This window comes from Carassius gibelio, chromosome B2, assembly GCF_023724105.1.
Source record: "Carassius gibelio isolate Cgi1373 ecotype wild population from Czech Republic chromosome B2, carGib1.2-hapl.c, whole genome shotgun sequence".
NCBI lineage: Eukaryota > Metazoa > Chordata > Actinopteri > Cypriniformes > Cyprinidae > Carassius > Carassius gibelio.
The window spans coordinates 17,523,653-17,550,761 of NC_068397.1; the positions used below are offsets into that span (position 1 = coordinate 17,523,653).

Consider the following 27,109-nt stretch of genomic DNA (forward strand, 5'->3'; position numbering starts at 1 on the left):
ACAGAAGGGTGGGGGGTTGTCGTTGTGTGTGTTTGGTGAGTGGGAGGGTGGTTAAGAGCATAGCTTTTCGCAATGAAGCACAAAGCTGTGATGTGAAGCCTTTAGAAAATCTTTTTCTGTGGTTAGGAGGCAAAAGTTCGGTGGGATTATGGCTGGAAGAGCCACTGAGAGGTTGTTTAGTCCCCTTAGTGCCTCTGTAAAACCTAGGCAAGCATTGAATTGAGTTATGTTACTCTTCTGCCAAATGACTAGGAAGGCTTCAGGCTGTTTTGGAGACTCAACTCAACGAACTCCTTCTGCCATTGGACACAGTACTGTTCACTTTGGGAAATGGGTCTTTCTCTGTCTTTTGGTTTTAGTACACATATATTACAGTGTTATAGAAAGCCATTGTGGAGGATAGATTGAAGCCTGTTTGTTTGAGTTTGGAGGGTGGCAGCGATTAGGCCTGTGGCTGCTCTGTGATGTCACACGGCCTGTTTTTAGCTCTTTGTCTCCTTTGAGTGTTGCCATCATTTTGGTCTTTGTAATCGGGACACATCTCATTCAGCACCATACAAGTTCAACAAGGGACCGCTAATTCTGCTCTATCTTTCATCAGCCGTACAGACAATATTTAATCAAGGTAATTAATTCCATGCCTGCAAGTCTCAAAGAAAATCACTTAAACAAATCTCCTTTTCACACTTATTAGCACTCTTAGTTTTGAAGGACATGGCCATTAAACACCCCCCCCCCACCCTTTGTCTTTATCAAAGGAGGGAAATTAATTTTGAAATAGGGGAGAGGGTGGTTAGCCGCCTTGTCAGCTAATCAGCGCCGACTGGTGCAAGGTGAAAAACAACTCGCCGCATTCCAGGACAAAAGACCTGTCAGAGACTTTGATCAGGTCCTCTTTTCTGAACGCTGAACTCAGACTTGATAAAAAAAAAAAAGTGACACAGTCCCACATTCGCTTGGTGTTTGAAAATATGCCCATAGAAAAGCCTGTGTATCACTATGCTATGTGTGGTTTACACAGTGTGACGAAAGTTTTTATTCCCTCCATGGATCTGGCACCCGCCCAGGCTCTGAAAATCAATTGTGACCTTGTCCTCTTTGCATTTTGCTGAAGCCTGCCCCATACCCTCAGATTTTAGTTTATGAGCGATGCACTCCTCAGACTTGGACCTGTCTGCTTCACAGCTTTGTTTGGGGCAATTGGTTTAGTTCAGTATCTCTGCTCCTGCAAAATGGAGCTCAGATTTTGAGCCAGGGGCAAGGTTCCCGTCCATACCCTACCCACGTGCAGCTGGGCTTGCAGCAAGCTTCGTCTCCCTGCTATGGCTTATCTCTATTTTATTGGAACTCAGTGAGTTGCATGCACACACAAGCATTCACTCATTCTGCATTATTGCCCCTCACAATCCTAGTTTAAAAGTGCTGGCTGTTAAAGGTCCCTTATGATAGAAGCTTTACCTCTTTGATCTCTGCACACAGGCGGCTGATTATTTTGTCGATGTTTCGTCATGTAGTCGCTTTAATGGAACTTTTATGCTTTTATGCACTGGGAGGACCGCAGTATGGCTGGCAAACCTTTAAAGCTCTGATTTACACAAGATACACATGTTTCAAAGCTTTTGGAAGTGCTGTAAACCTTTTTTTTTACTTTATCGCTGGGAGGGACATGCCTCTTTTCTCTCTCGTTTTCCTCCCTCCTGCCTGCTTCTCTGTTTGGGTGTCATTGTCAGAGATAGAGGCCGCTGAGAGTTGCTCTTCTTTAAAGAAGATGCCTAATAGGGCCTCATTTGGCTGTAATTGCCTAACAAATGTAAGAGAATTCCAGAGGAAACAAAAAGAGAGAAAGGAGAAGGCAAATCAGCCAAGCGAGAACAGAGGAAAGGGGGAAAAATAGGTTTGGAGGTGAGATTGCGCAGAGGAAATGGAATCATATACTATGACATGCTATGTTTAGGCAGGCAGAAAATAGAGGACAGCCTCTACCTTCAATTTGTAAGGACGTGGAGGAAAATCCTTACATCTGGGGCTGTAACACTAAACGTGGAGTGCAGGAAACTCAAGCAGCACTCAGGCAGCTACCCTCCCCCATAGAAGGCCTTTCATCCAGCTGAGATTTTGTGTGCGGGGAGTTTTTGTGGCCAGTTCACATGGAAACTTAATTTTCTCAGTCTGGACGAGAGAGGAAGGATAATGTGTATTGGAGATGAGGTCAAATATCCTGCCAGAGGGTGAAAGAAAGAGGCCCCAGTCAGTGGCAGTTAGCAATGTGCAAACCTCTATGCAAATGCCACATGGGAGGCTGTGGACTTTTTAAGGCCATCACTTCATATGTGTGTTTATCTAGCCATACAAACCCTTCCATTGCAGTTCCTGTTTTTAGCTTGACTCGATGCCAGCCACCAATCACACGGGTGCAATGAAGGCCCTACCATTAGCGCTGTGTGCTTTAAAGGTCTCTGCGTGATGGTATTGATTCTAAAGCCATTTTTTCTCCATTATTTAATTCTGCATATTGAATAGCTTCATCTTGTGCTATTGATTTGTACCTGTCTGTTTCAGCAACCTTTACCTTTTATTTAGTTAGTTTGTACCGAAAGCTCAGTCACCGGTTGATTCTTTGTGATCTTTTTCGCAAGTTAGCATATTCCTGCTAGTATAGGAAAAAAACAACAACATTGTTTTAGAATTTGTATATTTTTTGTTGTACTCATGTAGGTTAATGGGTCATTGACACTAATTTGTTTGTCCTGTCAATTATGTTTAAAAAAAAATACAATAACCGTGCAATAGGGCTGGACGATTTTTCCAAATTGTATCACTTAATTATAATTTCATGTTTTGCCAATTTTTTTTTTAGAAATCAAAATTTCTATTGAATAGAAATATTACCAAATGTTAGAATTAGACACTTTGACAGTATAATGATAACAGTAAAGAGAAAAGAACGATCCAACGGCATGTCATCGCACGTGATTAAGCGCTCATTTACTCAGAATGTGCTTTTGTGTTGACAAAGATGCGACTCTGCAGACAGTGGAACAGAAAAAAACATGCTAGAAGATGAGTGAACTTCTTTTAACTTGAGCGCCGTTTTTAGAATGCTGCAAGAGATGCGAGTGCAACAGTCAAACGCTTCCATGTTTACGCGGAAAAAACAATGAGAAGCACAAAAATACACAAGCTAATAAAAAAACCTGTAAATACTAATGAATGTCTGATATTTCATGTTTGCATCTTGGTGACAGGCTGAAAGCTGCTGTTATTTTTTTTTTTTACAAAACATTATAGTAGTTAATAGTCTACTATGTTATACCTTCAGTCTTTTTGAATTTGAATAACTTTGACTTTTGAGTTTTTTTTTTTTTAAGCATTTTCCTCATAATTTCTGAATATATATGTAAAAGACAAGTTTGTACAAGACATATTTGTATTTAAAGCATCTTTTCTGCAAAGATATTTAACTAATAATTTGTTTTTACATTCAGCCTACATCATCTCGACAACTTCATATGCGATGCACTTTATGTTTAGTGATGCATTGATCCAATACTCAGGATCGGTATTGGCTCCAACACTGCCATTTTTTGCCACACTATTTAAAGTGTTCTGAAGCTGTTCCATAGTTCAGTGTGAGGTACAGATTAATTAAGTCATTAAATTCAAGTTCGTTAACTCTTCTTTCTGCTGCGGCTGTCTGCCATCCTTCATTCAGCAATCAAACTGCGTGTCGTGTTCGGTTACTACAGTCTATACAATGAAACTCTCTTCAGGAGCGCACAGTAACTGAGGTTTAAACCATTCAAAAAAAAAGCTCAATAAACTAACGCACAGTTTGAATACACCACATATCAATATCTCTTCCCTTTGTACTAGTGATGTCAGGATCGCGAACAAATTGTTCGATTGAACCAGTTCACCAAATCAGAATGAATCGTTTGAACCAGTTCATGTCTCCAGTAAGCATTAATCCACAAATTACTTAAGTTATTCACTTTTTTAAAGTGGCTAACACTCGCTGTAAGTTTAAATAAACCAATATCCCGGAGTAATTCATTTACTCAAACAGTACACTGACTGAACTGCTGTGAAGAAAGAACTGAAGATGAATTTGAGCCGAGCAACATGTGTGTTGTAATAACTTTTCTATGCAGACTCGGAGGGCTGCACAGCTTGCACACTGTGACTCTGTGTTGTTTCAAGCTCATAATTCTGTGCTCGGGATGCGCATGAGCACTCTGTGCCACTCTGTATTGGCGCTTTTAGTATTATACTACTTTTCTGCACAATCAAAGATTATTAATAGTCTTTCTTGTTCTGTCCAATCTATCACATGTTGCTGCGTTTATTACTGTGCTATACATTTAAAACAAACATCTTTTAGATTTCTATATAAATGTATATATTTGTTTTTCCATGAACATATTTTTCAACAATACAAAGAGCAATGTGTAACATTTTACCAGATTTTAGACTTATTCACTTTTATTTGTAAATAAAATATTTCACTAGATTTTATAAAATTATTGTGCACCGGTGATTTTTCTAGAATCTAGAGTATCTTTGGCTGCTGAATTATCCTCTACCTAGTTTATAATAGTATTTTTGTCATAGATTATGATCATATATTTTTTCATTTTTTATTTTTGTGTATATGTAGTAGTAGATTGTAATTAACACAGAGTGATGATCAGGTCAACAGTATAGCAATTTTACATTGATTAAAAAAATAATTGTGCTGGTATCGGATTGGATTGGTATCGGTAGATACTCAGAATTTTGGGGATCAGATCGGTTCTGAAAAATATTGTATCGTTGCATGCCTATTTATGTTAGAGTATAACTTTTACTATTATGTTATTTCATTTTTCTAGGTTAGGCCATGTTCCTTTTTTATTAAAGCTTCAAATTTCAGAACCATATGAAATCAAAGAGTACATTTCTAAGTACTTGACATGTTTTAATATCTTTTTATAAGTGTTGTGGAGATGTCACTGACCCAGGTATCACAACTCCCTGCCAGTTCACTGCCTTTATAATTAGATTTGCACACAGATGGTAAAAGTCTTCCTGACTGTGAATATTTATTCAGCTGTAAGCAGGATCCAGTTGTTTGGATCACTTAGGCATTGGGTTGACCGGTTCAAAGGTCAGATTTGATTTAATTAAAATAAAGTTAATTGATACCAGAACATGCATTTTAGTTTTAGACCGGTGAAAGCATAACAAACCTGAGAATGAGATTTTCTTTATCAAGCGAACACAGCAAGTGGACCTCAAGCTGCCTTTGCACAGATTTCAACAATTTAGCACAGCCTACATCCATTATTTTTGCATTTAATTATTTTTCTCGAGTGGGCTTTAGAAGGTCTGGCAGGGGTCTTTGAAGGGCTGATGGGTCTTTGAGCATAAAGCCCAAAGTATGTGAATTCTCTACTTCAAACGCCTTCACACCACTAACTGAGGTGCCTTTTGTTCTAGCCTTCTCCCTGCACTTTCAAAAGAGGATGAGCACTTACAGTTTTCACTTTTTCCATTGGGTGGAACGGCTGAGTTATGCTAATTTACGGCTGTCAGTCTCGGCTCCTCTGAATAAACATTAATTGCCTCCAAAGCTTAAATACACATCAGCAAGGTAGATTGCCAGAGCACTAAAAGTACACCATTTAGGTAAATTGGCATATCTTAAGATAGCCAACTGACGTTGTTTAGACACTTTAATGTTGTCTTTTTGTTTGTTCTGAGCTTTTGTTAAACATAATATATGGAAGATTTCTTGTGATTTTACCACACTTCAAGGTCAGTGCATTACTCAAAAGTAAATTCTTGGATAGTGTATCTTTTGTCCTAATCTCTCTGGACTTAAAGTTGTTTCATGACTCAAGTCTTTGACCTCTCTTTGACTTACAAAGCACCGTGACTTTGCATATCTTGTAGAAAACACGACTCTTGTTCTTGCATTTCTCCAACATATCACCTGTGAAACATCCTACCTCCCCCTCAAGTAACCGAAGTGAATAGTGCATTGCTGATACGAGTGGTTAACAGTGAGAAAGAAAGCGCAACATGCGGGGAAGTGCATCAGAGAGCTGGGTTTCACAAGAACGTCTTCCACCTCATGAGCACCGCTGGTGTTTAGCACAATATGTTCTGCATCATGTGATCGGGGTGAAAGAAATGGGCATGTTCATGCAGTTGCTCTTTATTATGCTTGATTAGCATCAAGTATTTCCATCCCCATTCTCTCTGTCAATCATTACTCGTATGTGAAGTGTAAAAATTATTTGGCTAATGAATAATACAAGGACTATTCATTAGCCAGTCTTACATATGTACAACCATCTTGCGAAGAGGACCCCCTCTTATTTCCAACATTAAAAAGATATTCTTGATGAAATATTGATAAATCGTTTTTTCAAAGCAGGGTTTGCAGGAAGGCGTCACATGCTGGTCTTAGTGACCTGGTAGGTGCTCACAATATAAATATCAATGGCTTTTCGTCTCCCCCTCTCCCTGCCTACCGGCTTCTTTTTCAATATAGCCTAATGACAGGCCTCTGTTTCCCTGCAGTGGCTGTGCTGATATGGCCCATTAGGCACCGGTTTCTCTCAGGCAGCTGAGTGAACAGATGACTGCAGGAAAATGGTTGGAGGAGAGAGGGAGAAACGACAGAACTCAAAGGCAAATATGAAAGGCAGAGTAAATAACCAACCTGTCATCCCCTGCTCCCCCCCCCCAGCCGCCCTCCTCTTGAGGGCGAGAGAGACATGTGAAAGAGCGAGAGAGAGAAAAAGAGAAGCACCTCATTAGTCTTCCAGCCCTCCCTGACTCTGGAACTGACAGTGAACACGTCAGTGCAGAAGCAGACATGCAAACATGCAGAGAGGGGGCTACCCCGTCCCCTCCCATCCTCTCGTGCTCCAAACATGATTAATGTGCGCAACAGCCGTGGGGCTACACGTCTGGATCGCTCCTCCCCACACTGCACCCAGCCCTCAACATCCTCCCTGGGACGCCCGCACCCTAGCTCTCTGCCAAACTCACAGACACGGTCTGGAAATGCAATTCACCATGTCCTCCACAACCAGTGCAGTGGGACCCAGAACTTTGACTTCTGCGCTGTTCAGCAGAAATAGCAGATCAGGTAATTGGTTTTAGTCTCTCATAACCCCCAATAGTAAGCTACAGCACCGGCGCAAGAATCCTTTGATTCGCTCGGGGCTCCTTACATATTGAACGCAGACGAATCGGGCTCTGTAGAGTGTGGGCAGCCTGCGGTTTCCAGGTCATATTCGAGCACCTGACTTTGCCGAGGCCCAACGCAGAAGTCATGTGCTGGAAAGAACACAATGTGATGAATAGGCATGGCTCTTGTATAGGCAGAGTGGGGAGAATATGTGCTCTTCAATAGGGAATTGTGGTACTTGTCATGGTGTAACAGGATCAGTGCGCCCTCCACCCTAGAGCGCAGAGGGCAGCCATTGTTACACTGCAGGAGAAAGGCAGTAGGGGCGGCTGACCCAGGCTGAGCTCGTCTTATGGGGGTGATGTCCTCCGAGCCCTACATCAGACACTAATGCAGAGGACAGTCCTATTGCCATTCTCAGAGGTCACTGGGGAAAGCAAATAAAACTCATCAGAGACAAAGAGAAGAGCAAGGTGTAAAAGTTTACAAAATTGAGTTAACCATCAATTTTTTTTACTTGTATGTCATCCTCGAGTAATACACTTAGCAAGGGCATCCATGATACCTATCAGATAAACACGTTTGCCAGTACTCCTCAGTTCATTCTTAAGCAACTCTTTAGCCGTCTTTTGATTTTAAATTCAAATTTTTCTTTGCCTAGTATAATTTCTACTCAGAAGGAAGCAACACTAAGCACTTTTTGTGCTGTGGCAGCAGAATACGACAGGCAGCGTCAGAAAGTGTATATCAGCGTTGAAAGCGCGCTGCCTTATCTACTGGATAAAACCAGCCTGCAATAATGGCATTAAAGCACAACTCATGAAAGCCACAATTAAACACTATCTGATCTGATTCTGTTCAGAAGACATCTTTTTTTCTTCTACTTCTCTCTATATAATGAATGCCCTCCACTTTGGTTGAAAGACACGGGACTGTCAGTTTAATTGGGAAGTAATCCTGATAGAACCAAACAGAAACTTCGTAGTTGCAGCCTAGTTGTAAGCAATCTGAAGATAATGCAGACTTGTGCTGTAGTATTATTTACTACTATAGGTTTCATGTATATTTACAGTTTTTATGCTTTTATTTATTTAGTTAAGTAAATTTTAATTGAAAGTAATTTTGTTATAGCTTTTGTAATTTTTTAATAGTTTTTTTTATTTTATTAAACTAAACAAAAAATTAGCAATGGCGGCTAACTGCAATACATTTTCTTTTTTGTCTTTCTGCACGACTTTTATTCTAAACACTGTTCTGCAGCATAAGCTCTAAATTATATAATGACGTTAATGCTAGCGGCTCTTTATTTGTCAATCGTTTGTTTGCTCTCACCTTCCCTCATGTTGACTTCAGATATTGACATTGAGCCAGTGGCGCAGCGTTGCCTTCTTTATAAAACTATTACCATTCTAAAGATATTACAGAGTAATGGATTTGTCTTGCTGTATTTTGAGCTAGCCAATCTGGGCTTGTATTGAAGCACCCGGTGCACAATTTGTTTTCATCAGCAGTAAATGGTGGATCATTGTGGCCGTGACGGGAAAGCACAAAGACCAGCTAATGAAAGGCAATGGCTGTGGCCCCAGTCTCATCACCACTCAATGCGCTTATGGATGAAAACAGGTGTCCTCTTGGGGCTGGGGTTTCATTTAAAGAGCGATTTTAAAGGAATATTCATGACTACTATCCTTCATCGGGTGGGTGAAGGTAGGAGAAAAATTGGGGGGGGGGCGTCAGTGGGGGTAAATCAACCAGTGATTGAAGAGGCCTGTCTGGGATAATTCAGTTTGATTGGAGTCTCGGTCTCTCATTACCATTCCAGTTTCAACAGGGAGACGCCCCTCAGTCCCCACTCCACCATGCTCCTCTCTTTCTGAGGATGATAATGCCATGGTGCAGGCGCTGAAATGATCAGGAGGTTTGGTGTACGTGGTTTAGCATTACTATTCTGTGGTCTGAGTCCACTTCTAACACCTTAGGCTTGTTTATTTTGTCACTGATTGGAAACTTGTACTCTTGTTGTGATGAAAAGGATCAGTTATTAGAGGCTATTTTCATGGTTTCTGGTTGAGTCATAGCGTCTGGGGTCCGGAAAGTCTTGGGCACAAATACAGACATTCAAAAACCCTGTGTTTTAGCCTAGACAATACACCATTACAGTGAATCATAAGGCTTGGTGTTTACTTCTATTGCTTTGTAAAGGAACCTGGTTTCAATATGCTGCCTGCACAGGAAGCCAAGCTTATAATGCTTGTTCATGTACAGGCAACTATTTCCTTTGTGGCATCCTTGCGGCTTGAGACCACATCATCTTCACCTGTGTCATAGTTTCATACGATCTGGCCTCTTTTAGTTCCGTGTACCCAGTTTAAAGGTTAGCATTATGTTCCACTGTATAGAGACCTCATTTCGCACCTGGCATGTCTGTAATCATCATCTGCAATGTCTAACCTGTCTTGAACACAAGCCTGCATTGTCCTCTCAGATGGTGAAGCTAATTCTGCAGTCCTTGGTAATCTGAGGAGGTTAGTGCTACATTTGATTACAAAAGCCCATGTTGGGAACTCCCTAAGGCTAAACAGCCACTGGACCGTGTCAACGGGAACCTTCAATTGTCCAAATCCCACCCTCTACCCCTAAGCGCTCTGTTTTAATCAATAAAAAAAGTCTACCAATGCAGATCTTGTATTGCTATCATAAATGGCTGATTTAGCTTAGCTTGTAGCCTCTTTTGTAAAATACCAAAATACCTTTATGGTTACATCACTTAACCAGGATGCTGCAGGCCTCGACTACTGTCAAATTAAAACCAGCTTGAGTTGCAATAGTGATCCTTCATTCTATTCCTTATCCCTTTCATGTAGTTCCTGCTTTATTTCACTGTTTCAGCATGGCTGGAGTTGAAGGGGTTTCCCTCCTCTCCCTCGGGTGCCACAGTCTCTCAAAGTTTAGCCGATTCAAATAGTGTGTGCATGTGTCATAAACACACCCTGGCTTTGAAGTCTATAGATCACCACAATGGATGGCTGCCTCACAATTCCCCCAGTTGTAAACCTAGAAGCCTCATTGTGCAACACACTTTCGTCTTTCGGTTAAACTTCAAAGCATGCCGTTTGTTTCAATCATGGAATAATGTATTCCAATGTGATGTCCAGATGAAAGTGATGCATCTGCTTATAGATGCCATTCTCTAATACAGCATGCTTTATTTTAATATTGCAACTGAAGAGCACTTCTCAGGTTATTTTGAGTAAGTCCTATAATCTGTAGCAAAAGGGCACCTAAACACTAAAGTTTAAATTGTCAGAGAATATGTATTCCCGCTTGATTTCAGACTTGACCTGCTCTTTTCATTTTCTCTAAATATATCTTTTGTAATTGTACCATACAGGTCATTTGCCTACAATAAGAGTTTTTGTAAAGCATTTTTTACATTTAGATCTAGATTACCTGTGTCATCAGCATGTAATAACTTAACACTGTTAGGCTGATGATACATGGGGCAACTTTTTGAGCAATGCTGCCGGGCAACTTTGGTTAATGTTGCCATCAATGGGCAACCAGGTGAGACACAGGGCCCAAAATGTATAATATTTACCTCATCTGAAAATTAATGTCCATTTTCATGTTGTACAGTATAAGGTATAATACCTAAATTCACTTTATTAATTAATTTATTTGATTGAAATTAATTTAGACAAAATAATGTAGAATTTTAATGTGGGTCATTTACCATTTGTAGCTTTAGCTTCCCTTTGACATACATTGATTTCTGTATAACCCATTCACAGTTTGAATTAGTTATAGTGATGTGTCGTTCGTGAACGAATCGTTCTTTTTGAACGAATCTTTTAGGTGAACGAATCGTTCTCGTTCACGTAATCCACTGACTCATATTTCTCGTTCAGTGAAGTTCCTCCCTCCACAGCAGCGCGGCGCTATAAGCAGCGCATGCGCAGCTCAGTGAACCGGGTAACAACTGTTTCATCCTGTCAAAGAATTACTCAACCTCGAGCCAATAGCCTTCGAGTATGAGATGTGACAGAGTATTTGATTTGTTGAATGTAGTGAACGAATACGCCCTTCAATGAACGCGTTTCATATGAGTCTGAACTAGATCTAGAGATCTTATCGTTCGTGAACGAAATGACTGAACTGGCACACATGTCGTTCGTGCACGAGTTGAATGATACATCTCGTTCGTGAATGAAATTACTGACCTGATGGTCAGGGTATATTCTGGCAAACCGTTTACCAATCACGTTTCTCAATCGGCAAAGCACATGTCGTTCGTGCACGAGTTGAATGATTTAGTAAATCTCGTTCGTGAATGAAATGACTGAACTGGCACACATGTCATTCGTGAACGAGCTGAATGAACGGATACATGTCGTTCGTGAATGAAATGAACTGGTACATAGCTTATCTCGTTCGTGAACGAAATGAATGATAGTAAACCGGGTCAGTCTGCCATTTAGCATGTCAATCTCGCAAAAATGCAAAGCCCAGTTATAGGTACTGTACTGTGCACATACGCTTGTTTTGATATTTAGCAACTCCACGTTTAATCCACGATTGATGAATGTGAATATATATACAAACTGTCTGACCAAACAATTAAAATGCTATTTAGGCAAGAAAACCTTGTGCTTTGTTCATCTGAACAACTTAATTAGACTTTATATATTGAATGCGATTATACACACATTTTAATAAAGCCAGATCAGTTTTTGCAACAACTGAATACGTTCGTTGACTTAAGACATAACAACATAATACACTTTTTTTTGCCATCTGCTGGCTTATTTTGTGTAATACGAAGAAATGGTCACTGAACGAATCAGTGAACGATTCTGAACGAATCATTTTGGTGAACGAACTGAAAATGAACGAATCACTAGAAAGAATCATAATTTCCACCACTAATTAGTTATATTTTTAATGTTGGTTTTCACTTGATCTTTTATATAAACCCTGCATTAAAAACATCAAGTGAAAACCAACATGAAAAATAAAGATAACAATAGATATACTAGAAAACAATAGAACAATAGATAACAGTAATTATATAGTTTTATATATTATATAAAATCTTATATATTTTTCCATTTTAAATGGATAAATAAATAGTTTTTGCTATGGTACTAAAATGACCCATGTACCAATTACTGAAATTTTGGTTTTAGCACGACACTGTGTTTTGGTCAGTCTAGTGCTCCATAGAACCTGTTGTTCTAATGTGTAACAGAACAGCATCAGTGAGACATTGACGAGTGACCTGAGATGCTCAAAAGATTTGCCTTTCTTTCTTGATAGAGAAATGTTGTTGGAATTTTCCCCAGTCTGTGCTGATTTAGACAGAAAAAGACAGGCCTCCCCCCATCCTTCCATTAATATTTCTTTTCCAAGCCTCCTTCCTTGCATTATTAACGAGCCCTCCCCCAATTAAGATGGATGAGACCGCTCTTGAGGGTATTTGTTCAGGTAAGATCTCTGATTAGCATATCTGATGGATCTGCCTTCATGCACTGATTAAAACCTTCCTCTTTCCCTGGGGCAACTTTAAAGAAAGAGACGCTCAAATGAGGACCCCCACTCATACTGCTAAGACAAACCACATCAGACCATGCTACAGTGACAGTTTCATTGCCTGTATCCCTGCTATGCCCGCCCCGTACTGTTTCCTTATTACTTTAAGCTTCCTTCGGAGCACAAAACCGGCTTGTCATGCATTCCCTTTATTGTTAGGGCATATATAACAGGATTAGCCCAAACGTAATTTATGAGGAACATTGCTAAAAGAATCCAAGTTAAGAAATGGTTAAAGGAGCTATGCTTGCTTAAACTTGTAAATGCAGCTGATTAAACGAAGCACTCACAATGAAAATCTATAAGCTCCCTTTCTGAAACATTGAAGCCTAGTCTCAAGGACACACAAAAAGCAGCCCAATGAAGATTCATGTCCATGACCCTAAGGTCCAGAGTCCAGTGTCATGGTCATAACTCATGTGCTGTCCGCATAATACAAGCAAGATCGAGCGAGAGTAATGAGCTGTGTTGAACACCACAGCTACAGCACAGATGGGACTTTGCTTGTACATGTCAAACACAATGGAGTGGAGCATGTTGGGATAGAGTGCTGAGGTTGTTTGCATCAGTACAAGGCTTTTGCTTTGTTTATCTAATTTTTAGTGTTTTAGACTGTAGCCGTGCAAATTTCATAGACCATGCACACCTGGATTTGAGCATTTGGCTGTCAACGCGTTTTCTGAACATGCCGATCTAGTCTCTCTCAGCACTGCGGCAGTCGGGAAGATCTAGGGAGCTGCCTTGCTTTATGAGGTTGTGAGGCTGTTCGGTCCACTTACGTCTGAGGTCATGCAAATAAAGCCCTGACGGAGAGGGGACATAGAAGAACCTCGTACTACTAGCTCTCCGGCACCTGCTCCCAGCCTTGTCTGTTGCAGCCGGCTTGGCAGGATCATCTGTAACACTCTATTTTTGTCTTATTCTGCAGCTACGATGGGAAGTGCTTGGAAGGGCTTATTTTTGTACACCTGGATCAGCACTTGGGAGAGGGGAAGCTGTAGATGTAGCATTGCTGGTTGTACTTTTTTGTTGAGGAATATCGACTGATATTGGTGTCACATTTTTATATTCAAGTGCCAGTTTGATATCAAATATCTGATGATGCTTCCAACTCCGGGTGTGTGAAGGAAGCTCCTAAGATGTTCCTTCATGAAAATATGTGCATATTAGTGATGCACTATGACTTATTAATAGCTTATTATCATTAAGCTGATAATCATTTTCATGTTATGGCTGTTACATGATAAATTCACGTTTCAATTGGAAAAGAAACCGGTTTCTCAGGGATGTTCGTCATTTGTGGAAGATCTGCTGCAACTTCTGTTACATGATAATTTACAGATTAAAAACTGAAAATTGATAATATGTTTTGCATTCCTACCTCAAATTACTGACATTGTTAGATCCATGGTAGCCTCATAGACATTGTCCTCATTCTAGCACCTATTATTTCATGATTCTACCAGTTATCTCAATGTTCACTGTTTCTTATGCTCAAGTAGATATCATATGATCTGAGCATGGTGTCTCATCCACTACAGAGTCTCATCGGACCACTATCCACACTCTGGTAATAGAATTGCCATCACCTCTGGAAGAGACATCAGGCCTGGTTCCTACATCTCCTCCCTCAGCTCCCTACTCTCGTTCTTTTACTTTACTCCCTCCTCTATTGTAATACTGGAGTTTGGCTCTGTGCCCAGTTTTCTCCATTGATGTCTTTCTCCCTCCCTCCTCCCGCTGTCCCTCAGTCTCTGTGAAGTCCACACACTCCACTCTTTGTGGCTGCGGTAAAGGAGGCAGCGTGCCCGTGGAATTCAAGTAACGCATTCCACTGGAAACCCCTCCTCTGCCTCACACGCACACTAAAACCCTCCTGTTGCCACCCAGTGCTGTGCCAGTGTGTGTGGGTCATTATGTTTGGCGCGTGGCCCTAGATGGGGTGTCCTGCCTCCCCTCACCCCCTGCCTGATTCCGCCGGGCCTTGGCAGATGCCTCCTGCTGACACAGGACCCCCGTTTCTATGAACCGGATTGCTGGATTGACTGCTTCAATTCCAGCCTGTCTTCCTGAACAGGTCGATAAAACTATCATCTCCTCCTCCTTCTACTCTTTTATGTTCTAGCATTGTTGATTTTCTTTGCACATACTCACATCCGCAAAGCAGTTATTTTGAGAAAAGACCGACATTTAATCTGGCAATGGGATGTGCTTCTGGGCTTCCATTTCATAAGCTTTCTATCGGAGATCCGTCTGAACAGATCCTCTGGTAGGGCAGCACCTCCTCAGCTTACCTCATGGGATAAAAGAACCTTTCACAACTGGGTTTCCACTTTACTAACGCTCAGGAAAGATATCTATACTTGTGTACAAAAACCATTATGGATTGTACACCAACATACAAAACTCAGTGGTAGCGTGAGAATGCGAGCAATAGGAAACCCCAAAGAGTGGCATTTTTGAGTGGGGTGTACAGAATTTCATCCTCCCTCATAGCGGTCAGGAGAAAGGGCCAGAATGCTTTGGTTTAGGAGTGTATGTTTTGTGTTTGTTGTTGCTAGAGTGCCCACGGTTCGTCTAAAGGTCTGCCAGATCCTGCTGGGTCCTCTAATCTCAGGCGGTGAAGAAACACCCTTCACTTTCCATCAGAATACTGCTGGAGCAGGCCAGAGAAAGGTGCCAGCTGTCTCCATCCTGTTTATCCTTCACATTCACAATTTGAATGAGAGGGAGATGTTTTTTTTTTTTTCCTGCAAACCACACTTGTCTTTCTTTGCTCTGGAGTTGATGGATGTTCAGGGCTTCCAGAGGCCCTGCCTCTACCTGGTAAGGTGGGTTTTCCAGCTTGCCCGTGGAGGGGCCAAGTTTCGAAGGGTCCAGCTGGCACAAACAAAGCCCTTTGTTTTACTGCGCTCTGCATTCAGCCACAGTCGCACAATGTTTTGTCATTGGCCTGAGCAGGTATGCAATGGCAACGACCTTGGCAAAAGAGCAAGGTGACAAACGCTGTAATTGTTGCCTGCGCATGTAGATACTGCATCATGATAGTTTTATTCTCATTCAACAATGCTGAACGTCTATATACGTGCTTTGAATTCTCCGTGCATTCTGACATTTGCTGTTGTGTTTTTGAACAGCAGGGCACGTCTGCAGAGTTTGGCGAACTTCTTGAGAGACCACAAGTACCTTATTGGCAAGCTTTCTCACAGAGACCTTCCTTTGGTTGCCCTCTCCAACAGGAACAGAGGGCGATTTATGAATATTCATGCAGCTGTCCTTGGTTACTAAAAGCAGTGCTTAAATCTACATAATTTGTGTTTAAGTGCCTTTCAGATGGCCTTTTCCTTTTTTGACACTCTCAAGAAAAGGAGCCATACTTAGTAATCAAGCTGCCATTGTAGGACAGATCCTAACAGTCGAAAAGCTACTCCGATGTTCTGGCTAAAAGCAGCTAAAGGCTGTTTTTAAATCACTCGTGTCAGTGTCCAGTCACACAAAGCCTGAATGAAGTGCAATTGTGCATTGTCAAAGCTTTGGAGAAAATACAAAGGTGTTGAAAAGCTTTTAGAATTTTATTTTAGATTTATCATCTGTGTATAGTTGTTTGTCTGCATTGAGAATATACAATGTATTTAACCTTATTCTGTGGAACTGTTAGTGCCCCGACCGTTTGTGTCTCCTGGCTTGCCGTAGAGAGGTTGCCATTGGTGAGCTGCTCTTTTGAGAGCTTCAGGGCTGTTTTAATGAATGGGTATCTGGCAATAGGCCTTTTCTTTGTACACAGAGCCCAGCTAAAGTGCATTGTGTTGTATTGTTTTCAGAGCATTTCCTATTATTCTGAATGCGAGCGCATGTGAATGTCAGTGAACAGCCCAGTCTGAAATGAGCTGTTTTACTTATTTGGGATGAATATTTCAGTTTTTCCTAAATGAGGGCTTTTTAAGGAGGTGGTCAGCCGTCCTTGCCTTGCTCAGTCTTTTTATTTTAATATGATCGTATAAATGCACACCTGAACTAAACAATAAGTTTAATGTGATATATTCAGTCACTACTGAACTGGATCAACTTGCTTTAGTAAAGAATGTGATAAATCTTTATTTAAATATATTTATTAAATGAATATTTTACTATCGCTATTATTTAATGAATTAAAATAATTTATGTGGTGCACGAAACATTTAATCCGAAGTGTTTAATTTTAGCCTTTTCTCAAGTGTTGATCGTTTGTCCCCAAACTGGAAAAAGTATTGTCACAATGCACCAGGGTCAACCATTCTACACTTACATTGTCTCACTTTGAGAGAACACCATTGCACCCATTTCCTCTTGGGTGCTGGAGTTTGTGCTGGCAGAAGTGTCCCTACTCTACATTCCTCTAGCTCCTATCGGTCTGTTCCTGTCCTCTTCCTCTCCTCTGAGTCTGGGCCGGCGATCTCCCAGCAGCGGTGGTCGCACAGGACCCTGCTTCCAAGCTGACGCCTGCTAACCACTGCTGGCTCTTTGTGGGCAACAATGGCAGGCCAGGCCCCAGCCTGAGGCCTAGACAGACCCATCGACAACAAAGGGAGCCTGTGAATCAGAGGCCCAGTGGGCAGCCGGTGCAGGAGGAATAAAGCAGGTCAGGGCCAGATTAAGAGTGCTGAGGGGAACACAGCGCAGGGCTAACGGGTGCATGCCAGCTCAAAAGGCACTCCTGAGAGAGACGGAGGGAGGGAGGCTGCAGACAATGGGCAGTTTAAGAAGGAGGTGGGGGAATAGTTGGAGGAGGAGCGTTTGTAATTAGAGATGCTGCCATCGCTGCCTCAGCTGATTCCTTAGCTATGCACACCTTCAGGGTCTCATCATCATAATGCATGCAAAAGCTAAGCTGGAAGGGCTTGTTGGGAACGATTCCGTCTTGTTTGCGTTCCCCCTTCCTTTGTTTTTTGTCCTTGTCCAGATGCTTAGTTTGGTTTGATGCAGGAAATTATTGGGAGGGGCTGATTGGAAGTGGAGTTTTCAGACTATTTAATGGAAAACTCAAAAGATAATATGGTTGTTTTCTCAGCACAATTAAGGCCTCTTTATTAGCAGTGCATTGAAATTATCATTCTTGGCTGAAACCAAAATTTGTAAAGCCTTAAATGCTAATTTAACTCTTACTTTGTTTGGAACAATGAAACAAATTCTGTTACTATCACTGTAGTTTCACTTGTTAGTATTATAGTTTAACTTTTCACTTGTTCATCATTCAGGCAGCCTTACAAATAGCATCTACAACTTTTTAAAAGGTATTGTGGAATTCTTTTTTAACTCAAATTGTTGTAACAAAGGAGTTTTGGCTAATAAAATCACTATAAATCTTGTTAGGGTTAGGAATATGGTTGTTTTCAGGAAAGTTGTCAGGTTGTTAAGTTACAGTTTCTTTGTCTTCTTAAATGAGAGACAGAGACAGTCTTCTCCTGTATTAGATGAGATGATGCACTAAATGGCCCCACATGGGAAAACATTCTTTATTAATATGCTAAATCAAGAGAGTGATCACTTCAGAGTATAGGGACTTGTACAACTAGGAAACCCAAATATGAAATGGTTTTGCAATTATTATTATTTTTTTTCTGCTGTTGTGTGTTAAAGATTTCTGTTCACATTTTTGTCTGAAATATCAGTGCACCCCTGCTTTATATGAGAGAGAGAGGGAAGAATAGTTCAGTTTAGAAGGCAGCAGGACAGGAAGGAAATGCAGGCGAGGTATTGCTGCTGGGACAAGCCCAGAGTACATATTGACATTTTCTTACCTTGTAGATGAAAACACTAAGCACACAACAGATGTGAGCTTATTGGTCCTCAGAATTTTTTATTTTTTTGCGTCTTTTATCTGATACTGGTTTTACAGCTGCAGGGCAAACTGAAGTCATACCTCCTCATAGGAAACGGTTTAAGATGGAATGCCGTGGGAGAGCAGAAAGGAGTCTTGACGCAGTGAGGCCTGCACGAGTTGCGCACAAAGCCATTTCCTCTGTCAATCGGTTTTCTTTCCTTTCTAGTATTGATTGAGGATTTTTTTTTTTTTTTTTGGAAGAGTCATGAAATATAAGCTTCTTAAAGCATTATCTATCAGTGCAGGCTGTGCTTCTAGTGTGAGAGAGAGCTCAAAAGAGCCATTGTGTCCTGCAGACTGCTGCTTGTCAATTGCAGGCCAGCAGATGGTTTGTACATGTTCGCATATTAAACACAACCAAGTCTGCATTTAGGGAAATGAGCGGTAAAAGGCCAAAGTGCCGCAGAAAGTCTTGGAGGGCACATGCTGATGCACAAGAACTGATGGTGGTTGGCTGTTCACAAACAATCCATCAGTGATCGGGGAATGTGCAGGCCGGTGACCTTTCCTAGCTGTCAGATTGTCTTATACATGCAGGCTGCCCACAAAACAATACCAGAACTCCGCTTTCTATTCATGCACCGTGTCTGGATGACACTTGATACTGACTGTAGTTTAATAAAATGGCTTGTTTTGCATGAGACAGGCATTGTTTGATCATCTTTTCAATCCATCTAGCAAAAGAAAATGCAACGTTATCTTTGAGCGTGGTTCTTTAGTGCATCACGTGTTCGTGAGCCATATTTGCTTTCTTTTATAGCAGCTGCACAAAGACAAGAACAGCTCAAGATTTACAATGTTGTGCGCTCGGCGTACCACACACTGTTTTGCAGAAGCATGCTTTCCCTATTGAGCAGGCGAATGAAAACGTATGCATATTCGGCTTGCCTTTTTAGATGCAATAGAAGAAAACCTTGAACAGAAATAACAATGAAAGGATATCCCCGCCTCTCTTTCCACACCGCACGGTTTCACTTCAAGTGCATCTGCTTTTATCTCAAGCAGGACATCTGGTTGCGCTTACGGCCTGTCCAAAAGTGCGATTCATCTCCTCCTTTTCGCCCCGTTCGCCTTCAAATTCATCCGCCTCTCCGGCTTGTTTTCAGCCTTTGCCGGGTGAATTATCCGAGAATAAAGGCTCTTCAGCCAGGCCTAGTTTGCATCAGATGCTAAATTGTTGGTTTTGAACTACCCGGCGCTGTATGATTAGCCCAGCTTTAATTTCCCCCCTTCAATTCACTCACAATGCACACGGCTCGGTCTAATGGAGACCACATACTCCTCTCCGGGTCTTATCTGCTATTTCCATGGATGTCAGACCTGCTGCTCGGTGCTAGCCTGCTGAAAGGGATGCTGATTGAACCCCGTGCGCCTCTTTCTCGAGCTTCACAATTCAGTGGATCAGAAATCAATTATGTGTGATCGTGACAAATGACTCTGGGGGCTGCTGTTTGAGGGACATCACAAATGAATCAATCAAGCCTTTATCAGGGCAGATAGAAGCCCCTGTGCACGCTCTGAATGTATGTGCCTGTGCATATGTATGTCTGTTGTGTGCAGATATATTGGTGGGGGGAGCTAGGATGCTGATGCGGTGTTAACCACATTGCTGCTGGGACAGATGGAAGATGGAGGGGTGGGGGGCTCTAGTGCATGCGGCGTTGGCCCGGTGCCTGCCGTACAGGCCCCCGTTTGGCCTCCACGGCTGAATAGAGGTTAATGGTTTAAGGGAGTGTGGGGACTCGGCTGTGATTGGCCAAAAAGCACTCAAGTGGGCGTGTCCGAGGGGTGGCAGATGGCGTGGATAGAGTGAGGCTACGAGTAAATGAATGAGAAAAGGGGACTCCTCTCCTGTTCCCTGATCAGTGGCCATTCCAGCGGTGTGAGCTCCCCCAATACGCCTCCATCCCAAACAGATGGCCATTGAAGCTCAGTGGCTAAAATGACTCCGAAAGCCCAGACTGGATGAGCGTGCATTAGCGGGCATCGCCAGCGGATTAATTATGACTGTTACACATACACAGAGAATTGTAATGTGGCCGGCTGACTCTGTTGTGTCGTGATGATGCCACGGAGCTTGGCGCCACGATTAGAGGCGGACCAATTGGGGTAGTTTCCTGAGAGAAAATAGTCTCCTGTCATATGGATGGTGACACGGAAGCCCACAATCCTTTCCCTGAGATGGGGCACTCGCATACTTTACCCAAACTCAGTTTTTATTGTCTAAATGTGTAAGAACATCCATATGAAGTTATGGTTTTTGTTTGCGTCTCATGCGTGAGCAAAGGAAGCACATCTGTTTTTAGCACTTTTTCTGCCGTTAGAGTTTGGTTTGATGTTCTAGTTTCTTCTACTTTGTCACTCACCTAGTTTCCTTTGCTGGCAGATTAAAGTTCACGTTGCTAACATTTGGCTATTGTTTGTAATTGCTTTTTTTATGCTCTTCTGTTATTGCCATTTAAAGTCAAATTTGGTGGAGATATGGCATAAAAAAAACTCTTGCATCTTATAATAATCATTTCAATTCTATGAGAATAGCAATATCTACATCTTAACTGTACCAATAACATCACAGAAGAACATTGACAGCCAGTCAGAATCCACCTGAAGTTAACGAATGAGCATTTAAAGCAACAGACAACATAACTGTAGCACACACTTAATAAACAGATTGTTTTACCGTGTGTTGGTATGGGCGCTAATTAGTCTTGCTGCGGTGATACCGGTGTTAAGCCAGAACACCAGTTGAGGCACTGCCCATCACCGTCATTTTGTTTTTTTATTAAAGCCTGTTGACTTCTGCCGTTTATCTAAGGTGATTTTGGAAGGTTTTTTTAAACATTTGTTTCTTATTTAATTGGTTCCACAATGTTTGCAGATTTCTATTTTATTTAAACTTTGTGTAATTTATTTATTTTATTTGACATCAAGGTGTATGCCATGCCTCCAAGCTTTCTTATTCTCTTTGCTAATAAACATTCTACGTTTCTTATTTATGTGGTTCAACAGTGTTTGATTTAAAAATTTTTAAACCTATCTATTCTTTGTTCAAGTTATTTGTTAGTATTGTTGTTTATATTAAGCATAGCCTGTAGCATGGTGTATTTTTATTTTTTTGTTAAAAGTTCTGATTTATATTTATATATCATATATATATATATATATATATATATACAGTATTGTTCAAAATAATAGCAGTACAATGTGACTAACCAGAATAATCAAGGTTTTTAGTATATTTTTTATTGCTACGTGGCAAACAAGTTACCAGTAGGTTCAGTAGATTGTCAGAAAACAAACAAGACCCAGCATTCATGATATGCACGCTCTTAAGGCTGTGCAATTGGGCAATTAGTTGAAAGGGGTGTGTTCAAAAAAATAGCAGTGTCTACCTTTGACTGTACAAACTCAAAACTATTTTGTACAAACATTTTTTTTTTCTGGGATTTAGCAATCCTGTGAATCACTAAACTAATATTTAGTTGTATGACCACAGTTTTTTAAAACTGCTTGACATCTGTGTGGCATGGAGTCAACCAACTTGTGGCACCTCTCAGCTGTTATTCCACTCCATGATTCTTTAACAACATTCCACAATTCATTCACATTTCTTGGTTTTGCTTCAGAAACAGCATTTTTGATATCACCCCACAAGTTCTCAATTGGATTAAGGTCTGGAGATTGGGCTGGCCACTCCATAACATTAATTTTGTTGGTTTGGAACCAAGACTTTGCCCGTTTACTAGTGTGTTTTGGGTCATTGTCTTGTTGAAACAACCATTTCAAGGGCATGTCCTCTTCAGCATAGGGCAACATGACCTCTTCAAGTATTTTAACATATGCAAACTGATCCATGATCCCTGGTATGCGATAAATAGGCCCAACACCATAGTAGGAGAAACATGCCCATATCATGATGCTTGCACCTCCATGCTTCACTGTCTTCACTGTGTACTGTGGCTTGAATTCAGAGTTTGGGGGTCGTCTCACAAACTGCCTGTGGCCCTTGGACCCAAAAAGAACAATTTTACTCTCATCAGTCCACAAAATGTTCCTCCATTTCTCTTTAGGCCAGTTGATGTGTTCTTTGGCAAATTGTAACCTCTTCTGCACATGCCTTTTTTTTAACAGAGGGACTTTGCGGGGGATTCTTGAAAATAGATTAGCTTCACACAGACGTCTTCTAACTGTCACAGTACTTACAGGTAACTCCAGACTGTCTTTGATCATCCTGGAGGTGATCATTGGCTGAGCCTTTGCCATTCTGGTTATTCTTCTATCCATTTTGATGGTTGTCTTCCGTTTTCTTCCACGTCTCTCTGGTTTTGCTCTCCATTTTAAGGCATTGGAGATCATTTTAGCTGAACAGCCTATCATTTTTTGCACCTCTTTATAGGTTTTCCCCTCTCTAATCAACTTTTTAATCAAAGTACGCTGTTCTTCTGAACAATGTCTTGAACGACCCATTTTCCTCAGCTTTCAAATGCATGTTCAACAAGTGTTGGCTTCATCCTTAAATAGGGGCCACCTGATTCACACCTGTTTCTTCACAAAATTGATGACCTCAGTGATTGAATGCCACACTGCTATTTTTTTGAACACACCCCTTTCAACTAATTCAACTAATTGCCCAATTGCACAGCCTTAAGAGCGTGCATATCATGAATGCTGGGTCTCATTTGTTTTCTGAGAATCTACTGAACCTACTGGTAACTTGTTTGCCACGTAGCAATAAAAAAATATACGAAAAACCTTGATTATTCTGGTTAGTCACATTGTACTGCTATTATTTTGAACAATACTGTATATATATATATATATATATATATAGGCTAAGTGAGTTTGACATTGTATTTTGTTGCCACTAATTTTAAAGTGAAAGTAAAATGTGCACTGGCTTTATCAAGCTATTTAAAAGCGAACGAATGTGAGAAAAAGAGGGACCCCCACCCCACACCACTGCGATACCAGTATTATCAGTGTTGTTACACGTCAATTAACCAATGGGGAAATTTCCTCACCATCACAACTCTAGCGCTAATATAGGTATGGTTAAAGTTATTGTTCTTGGTGTGAATGGAGCTTAAACCTTCTGTACAATTTAGCAGGCCTCTGAAAAATTACGAAATCATCTGTTGTGCCTGGTGCAGACACGGCAGACATGCTCAAGGGTTTCTTTGTGTGGTGAGAATGACTTGATATTAACTACAGCAGTGTCATTATTTCTTCTATATGACGTTGCATGACTCATTTTGACTGACAACAGCACTCCATCTGCTTAGGACATCCATCCTCGCTCTATTTCCCAGCACAGTTCTTTTTTTTCTCTCTATCCATCCCTTTTCCTCTCACCCAGGTAGAAAATGATCGAAAAGCCTCTAAAAGTGGGGGGAGGGTCCGATCTATGCTCACACCGTGATGGAGGTTAGCCTGAAAAGAGCAGTTGTGGAGAGCATGGTGGAGCAGCATTCAGTGCTGCATCTGAGCAACAAAAGGCCTGGTGGAGAGGGTGGGGGGGGAGATTGAGTTGAGCTAGCGATATGAGAGAGAGAGAATAAAAAGACAAGGAGGGCTCTTCATGTCCATCAGTAGCAGATGCGTGCTCTCTCCAATGCAACCCTTGTCACATGAGCCTATGGGCTCATCTGCTCTTCCATAACCTCATCGACGGACCACGTCATAGATGCCCATCATGGCCAAACCTAACACATGTTGTTCAGAAATTCACTGTCACTGATCAGCACATTTTGTATTAGCTGTTCTTACTAAGGCTTTTTTTGTTGTTATTACTAGTGTTGGTACTATTACAATGTTTTAAACCAAAATGTGACCATTAAATTTCAGTGTGTGACTGTTTCTACTGTGTATATGAATGAGACTCTTCTCTCTGTTTTATATTTCCCTGTTTTTCTGTCTTACTCCTTTTTAAGAACATAAAACCCCAAGTCATCCCTCTCCAAAAGCTGATTCTGTATCTGATAAAGGATGACACAGGAGGAGTGGACTCGGACAGCACAATGACTCCTCTTAAAAGCAGTTGGGAAATGCACTTATTTCAGCTACCATTACCGTTAAACATTATCATTGTAGGGAGGCTCACTCGGCTCCATTTGATACTGGGTGGGATGTGTCCTTCATGTGACTAATGTGACCCGGCCGTTGGAAAGATCAAGCAAACTGATGGTGATAGCCAGTTCAAATACAGGCCTGTTTAGTCTCAACTGTAGTTTTTGCGGTCCAAGATAATGCATGATCTGATAATGCAAAGGTTCACATGAAGGCGCCCTCATTGCCTGGGCCATTTTTAACATGTAAAACAATTCAGTCTTTGCATACGTTGTGGTAGGTAAGACAACCCATTGTTTGCCTTGCAAACATGCATTTGGCCCAACACGTTTACCATAAATCGCTTCCATATGTCATGTTTTGCAAACCGGATCAGTCTTCTAGCACGTTTGCAATCGATGCCTCAGAGCTGCGCTAGCTTCATAAAGAAATATCAGTTGCGGCTTGACGAAAACACACAGTTTGATCATTCTTGCCGTAGTTCTTAAAAGAAAAATGAACCTTATAAATGGACTCCCTTCTTACACACTCCTGTGGACATTTGTCTCTTTAACCAAATTCACTTCGAGCTCCGCATTGTGCCAAAAGTAATTTGCAACACATAGGGGCACTCCCTCTCCTTTTCTGTCTTTTATCAAAATGAAAACAGACATCACCATAAACTCCCCTTAATCAGATGGCTCTGTTGTGTTGGCTGTGCCTGAAAGGGTTTGGCAGTAAATTGGACGTCGGATTTCTTTTCTCCAAAATCTCGGGGCTGAGGAGGGGGCCGACTTCTCAGAAGAACTCGTCTGGAAAAGCCTTTTGTGGGATTTGGCAAGGGAACAGCCGGCTTTGCTCATGCTTATTAGGCATCCCTGTCGCACCAGCCGAAACCTAGAAATAATTGTGATGTGTGCGGTTGTCTGTTCCCTGCACATGTGCGTATATATGTGGGCGCATGTAAAGACACCTTCTAGCTCTGGTGCAGTGTGTTCTGGTCACGGAGGCTTTATGCGTCAGCTGGACACATTTCTAGGCATATGGGATGGTAAAGAATGAGACTTGCCCTGCCTGTTCCTGTCGACAGCCTGTTTATTGAATCATTTCAGCTGTTGACTCTGCAAGGATATATTGGATCCTGATTCTGTCACTTGTAAGCGCGCATAGAGATTTGAGATTCAAATGATCTCTGAGCCCATGTAGTTTCCTGGGCATTATGATGAATGGCTCTATTGCAATGGTTTAGAGTGATACAGTAATTCTAGTCCCCCCACCCCCTTCCTTTGGCTTCCATTATTAATAATTTAAGAGTCAGCGTGAAGAATGAGCAATCCTATTGGCCACAAAGACATGCGTACAGTATTTCTTCTTTCATGCTTTTAGTTCTTTGGTTCTCTAGAACGTTTCACACCAAATAATCATCTAATTTAATAATCTCCAAAAAAGGCTTTAGACTGGTAACTTCATATATTTTGGGAAATTCAAGTAAAGTTATGGATTTTTTTATGATATTATAAGGGCCAATTTCCTATAGGGCTCAACTGTAGCATGATCTACTAGGATTTGGAGGTAGCTCTCAGCAGTTGCATAGAATCTCGCATATCTTGCGGTTTGGTAACCTCTAGCTACCAAACTAGTCTCTTTTACAGTCAAACAATCAGATGTGGATTTGGTAGCAGCCTAATTTGCCTTTAGCCATTTCTTGTTACCAATCTTGACTTGCAACCTCCAGATCCATTTACGTTCATGAAAGACATACACTACTCCAATTACATCAAATGTCATTATTAACTTCAGCTTTTTCTCTCTGCTTCTTCCTATGCAGGTTTTCACCTCAGTGGCACAGTCACAGAGCCGGCAACACAATCCGAGCCAGAGACGACACATAAGGTGGCCATCAGCTTCGACCGCTGTAAGATTACATCAGTAACATGCGGCTGTGGCAACCGAGACATCTTCTATTGCGCGCACGTTGTGGCGCTGTCCTTATACCGCATCCGCAAACCCGAGCAAGTCAAACTGCGGCTGCCCATCTCAGAGACACTCTTTCAGATGAACAGAGACCAGCTCCAAAAGTTGGTGCAGTACCTTATCACAGCCCACCACACGGAAGTGCTGCCCACCGCCCAAAAACTGGCAGATGAAATCCTGTCCTCCAACTCTGAGATCAACCAAGTACATGGTGAGCAACATAAATGAAGAGCCACATGACAACTATTCCTTTCCCACAAACAAATGTTCCATAGAGTTTCCCGCCATTTGAAAGCTTCATTCAACACATTGTGCAAAAATAAATGCCACCTCTTCCTGATCGTTTATTCAAGGAGCTTCTGAAACCAGGAAGTCCATCCTCTAGCCCTCTGACCTTGTTTTAAATAGGAATGAAGGGGTCAGGCAGAAGCCCCTTATCAATGTTTAATCAGTGTCTA

The 27,109-nt window shown here is 41.4% G+C and overlaps 1 protein-coding gene across 1 annotated transcript in view; it reads left to right on the forward strand.

Moving 5' to 3' along the window:
- Positions 1 to 27,109, forward strand: part of zswim5 (zinc finger, SWIM-type containing 5) — a 44,079-nt gene that overhangs the window by 3,238 nt on the left and 13,732 nt on the right. Inside the window, exon 2 of the mRNA XM_052547945.1 lies at positions 26,506 to 26,862. Coding sequence (XP_052403905.1) covers positions 26,506 to 26,862 — 357 coding nt within the window. The remainder of the gene's footprint in view (positions 1 to 26,505; positions 26,863 to 27,109) is intronic.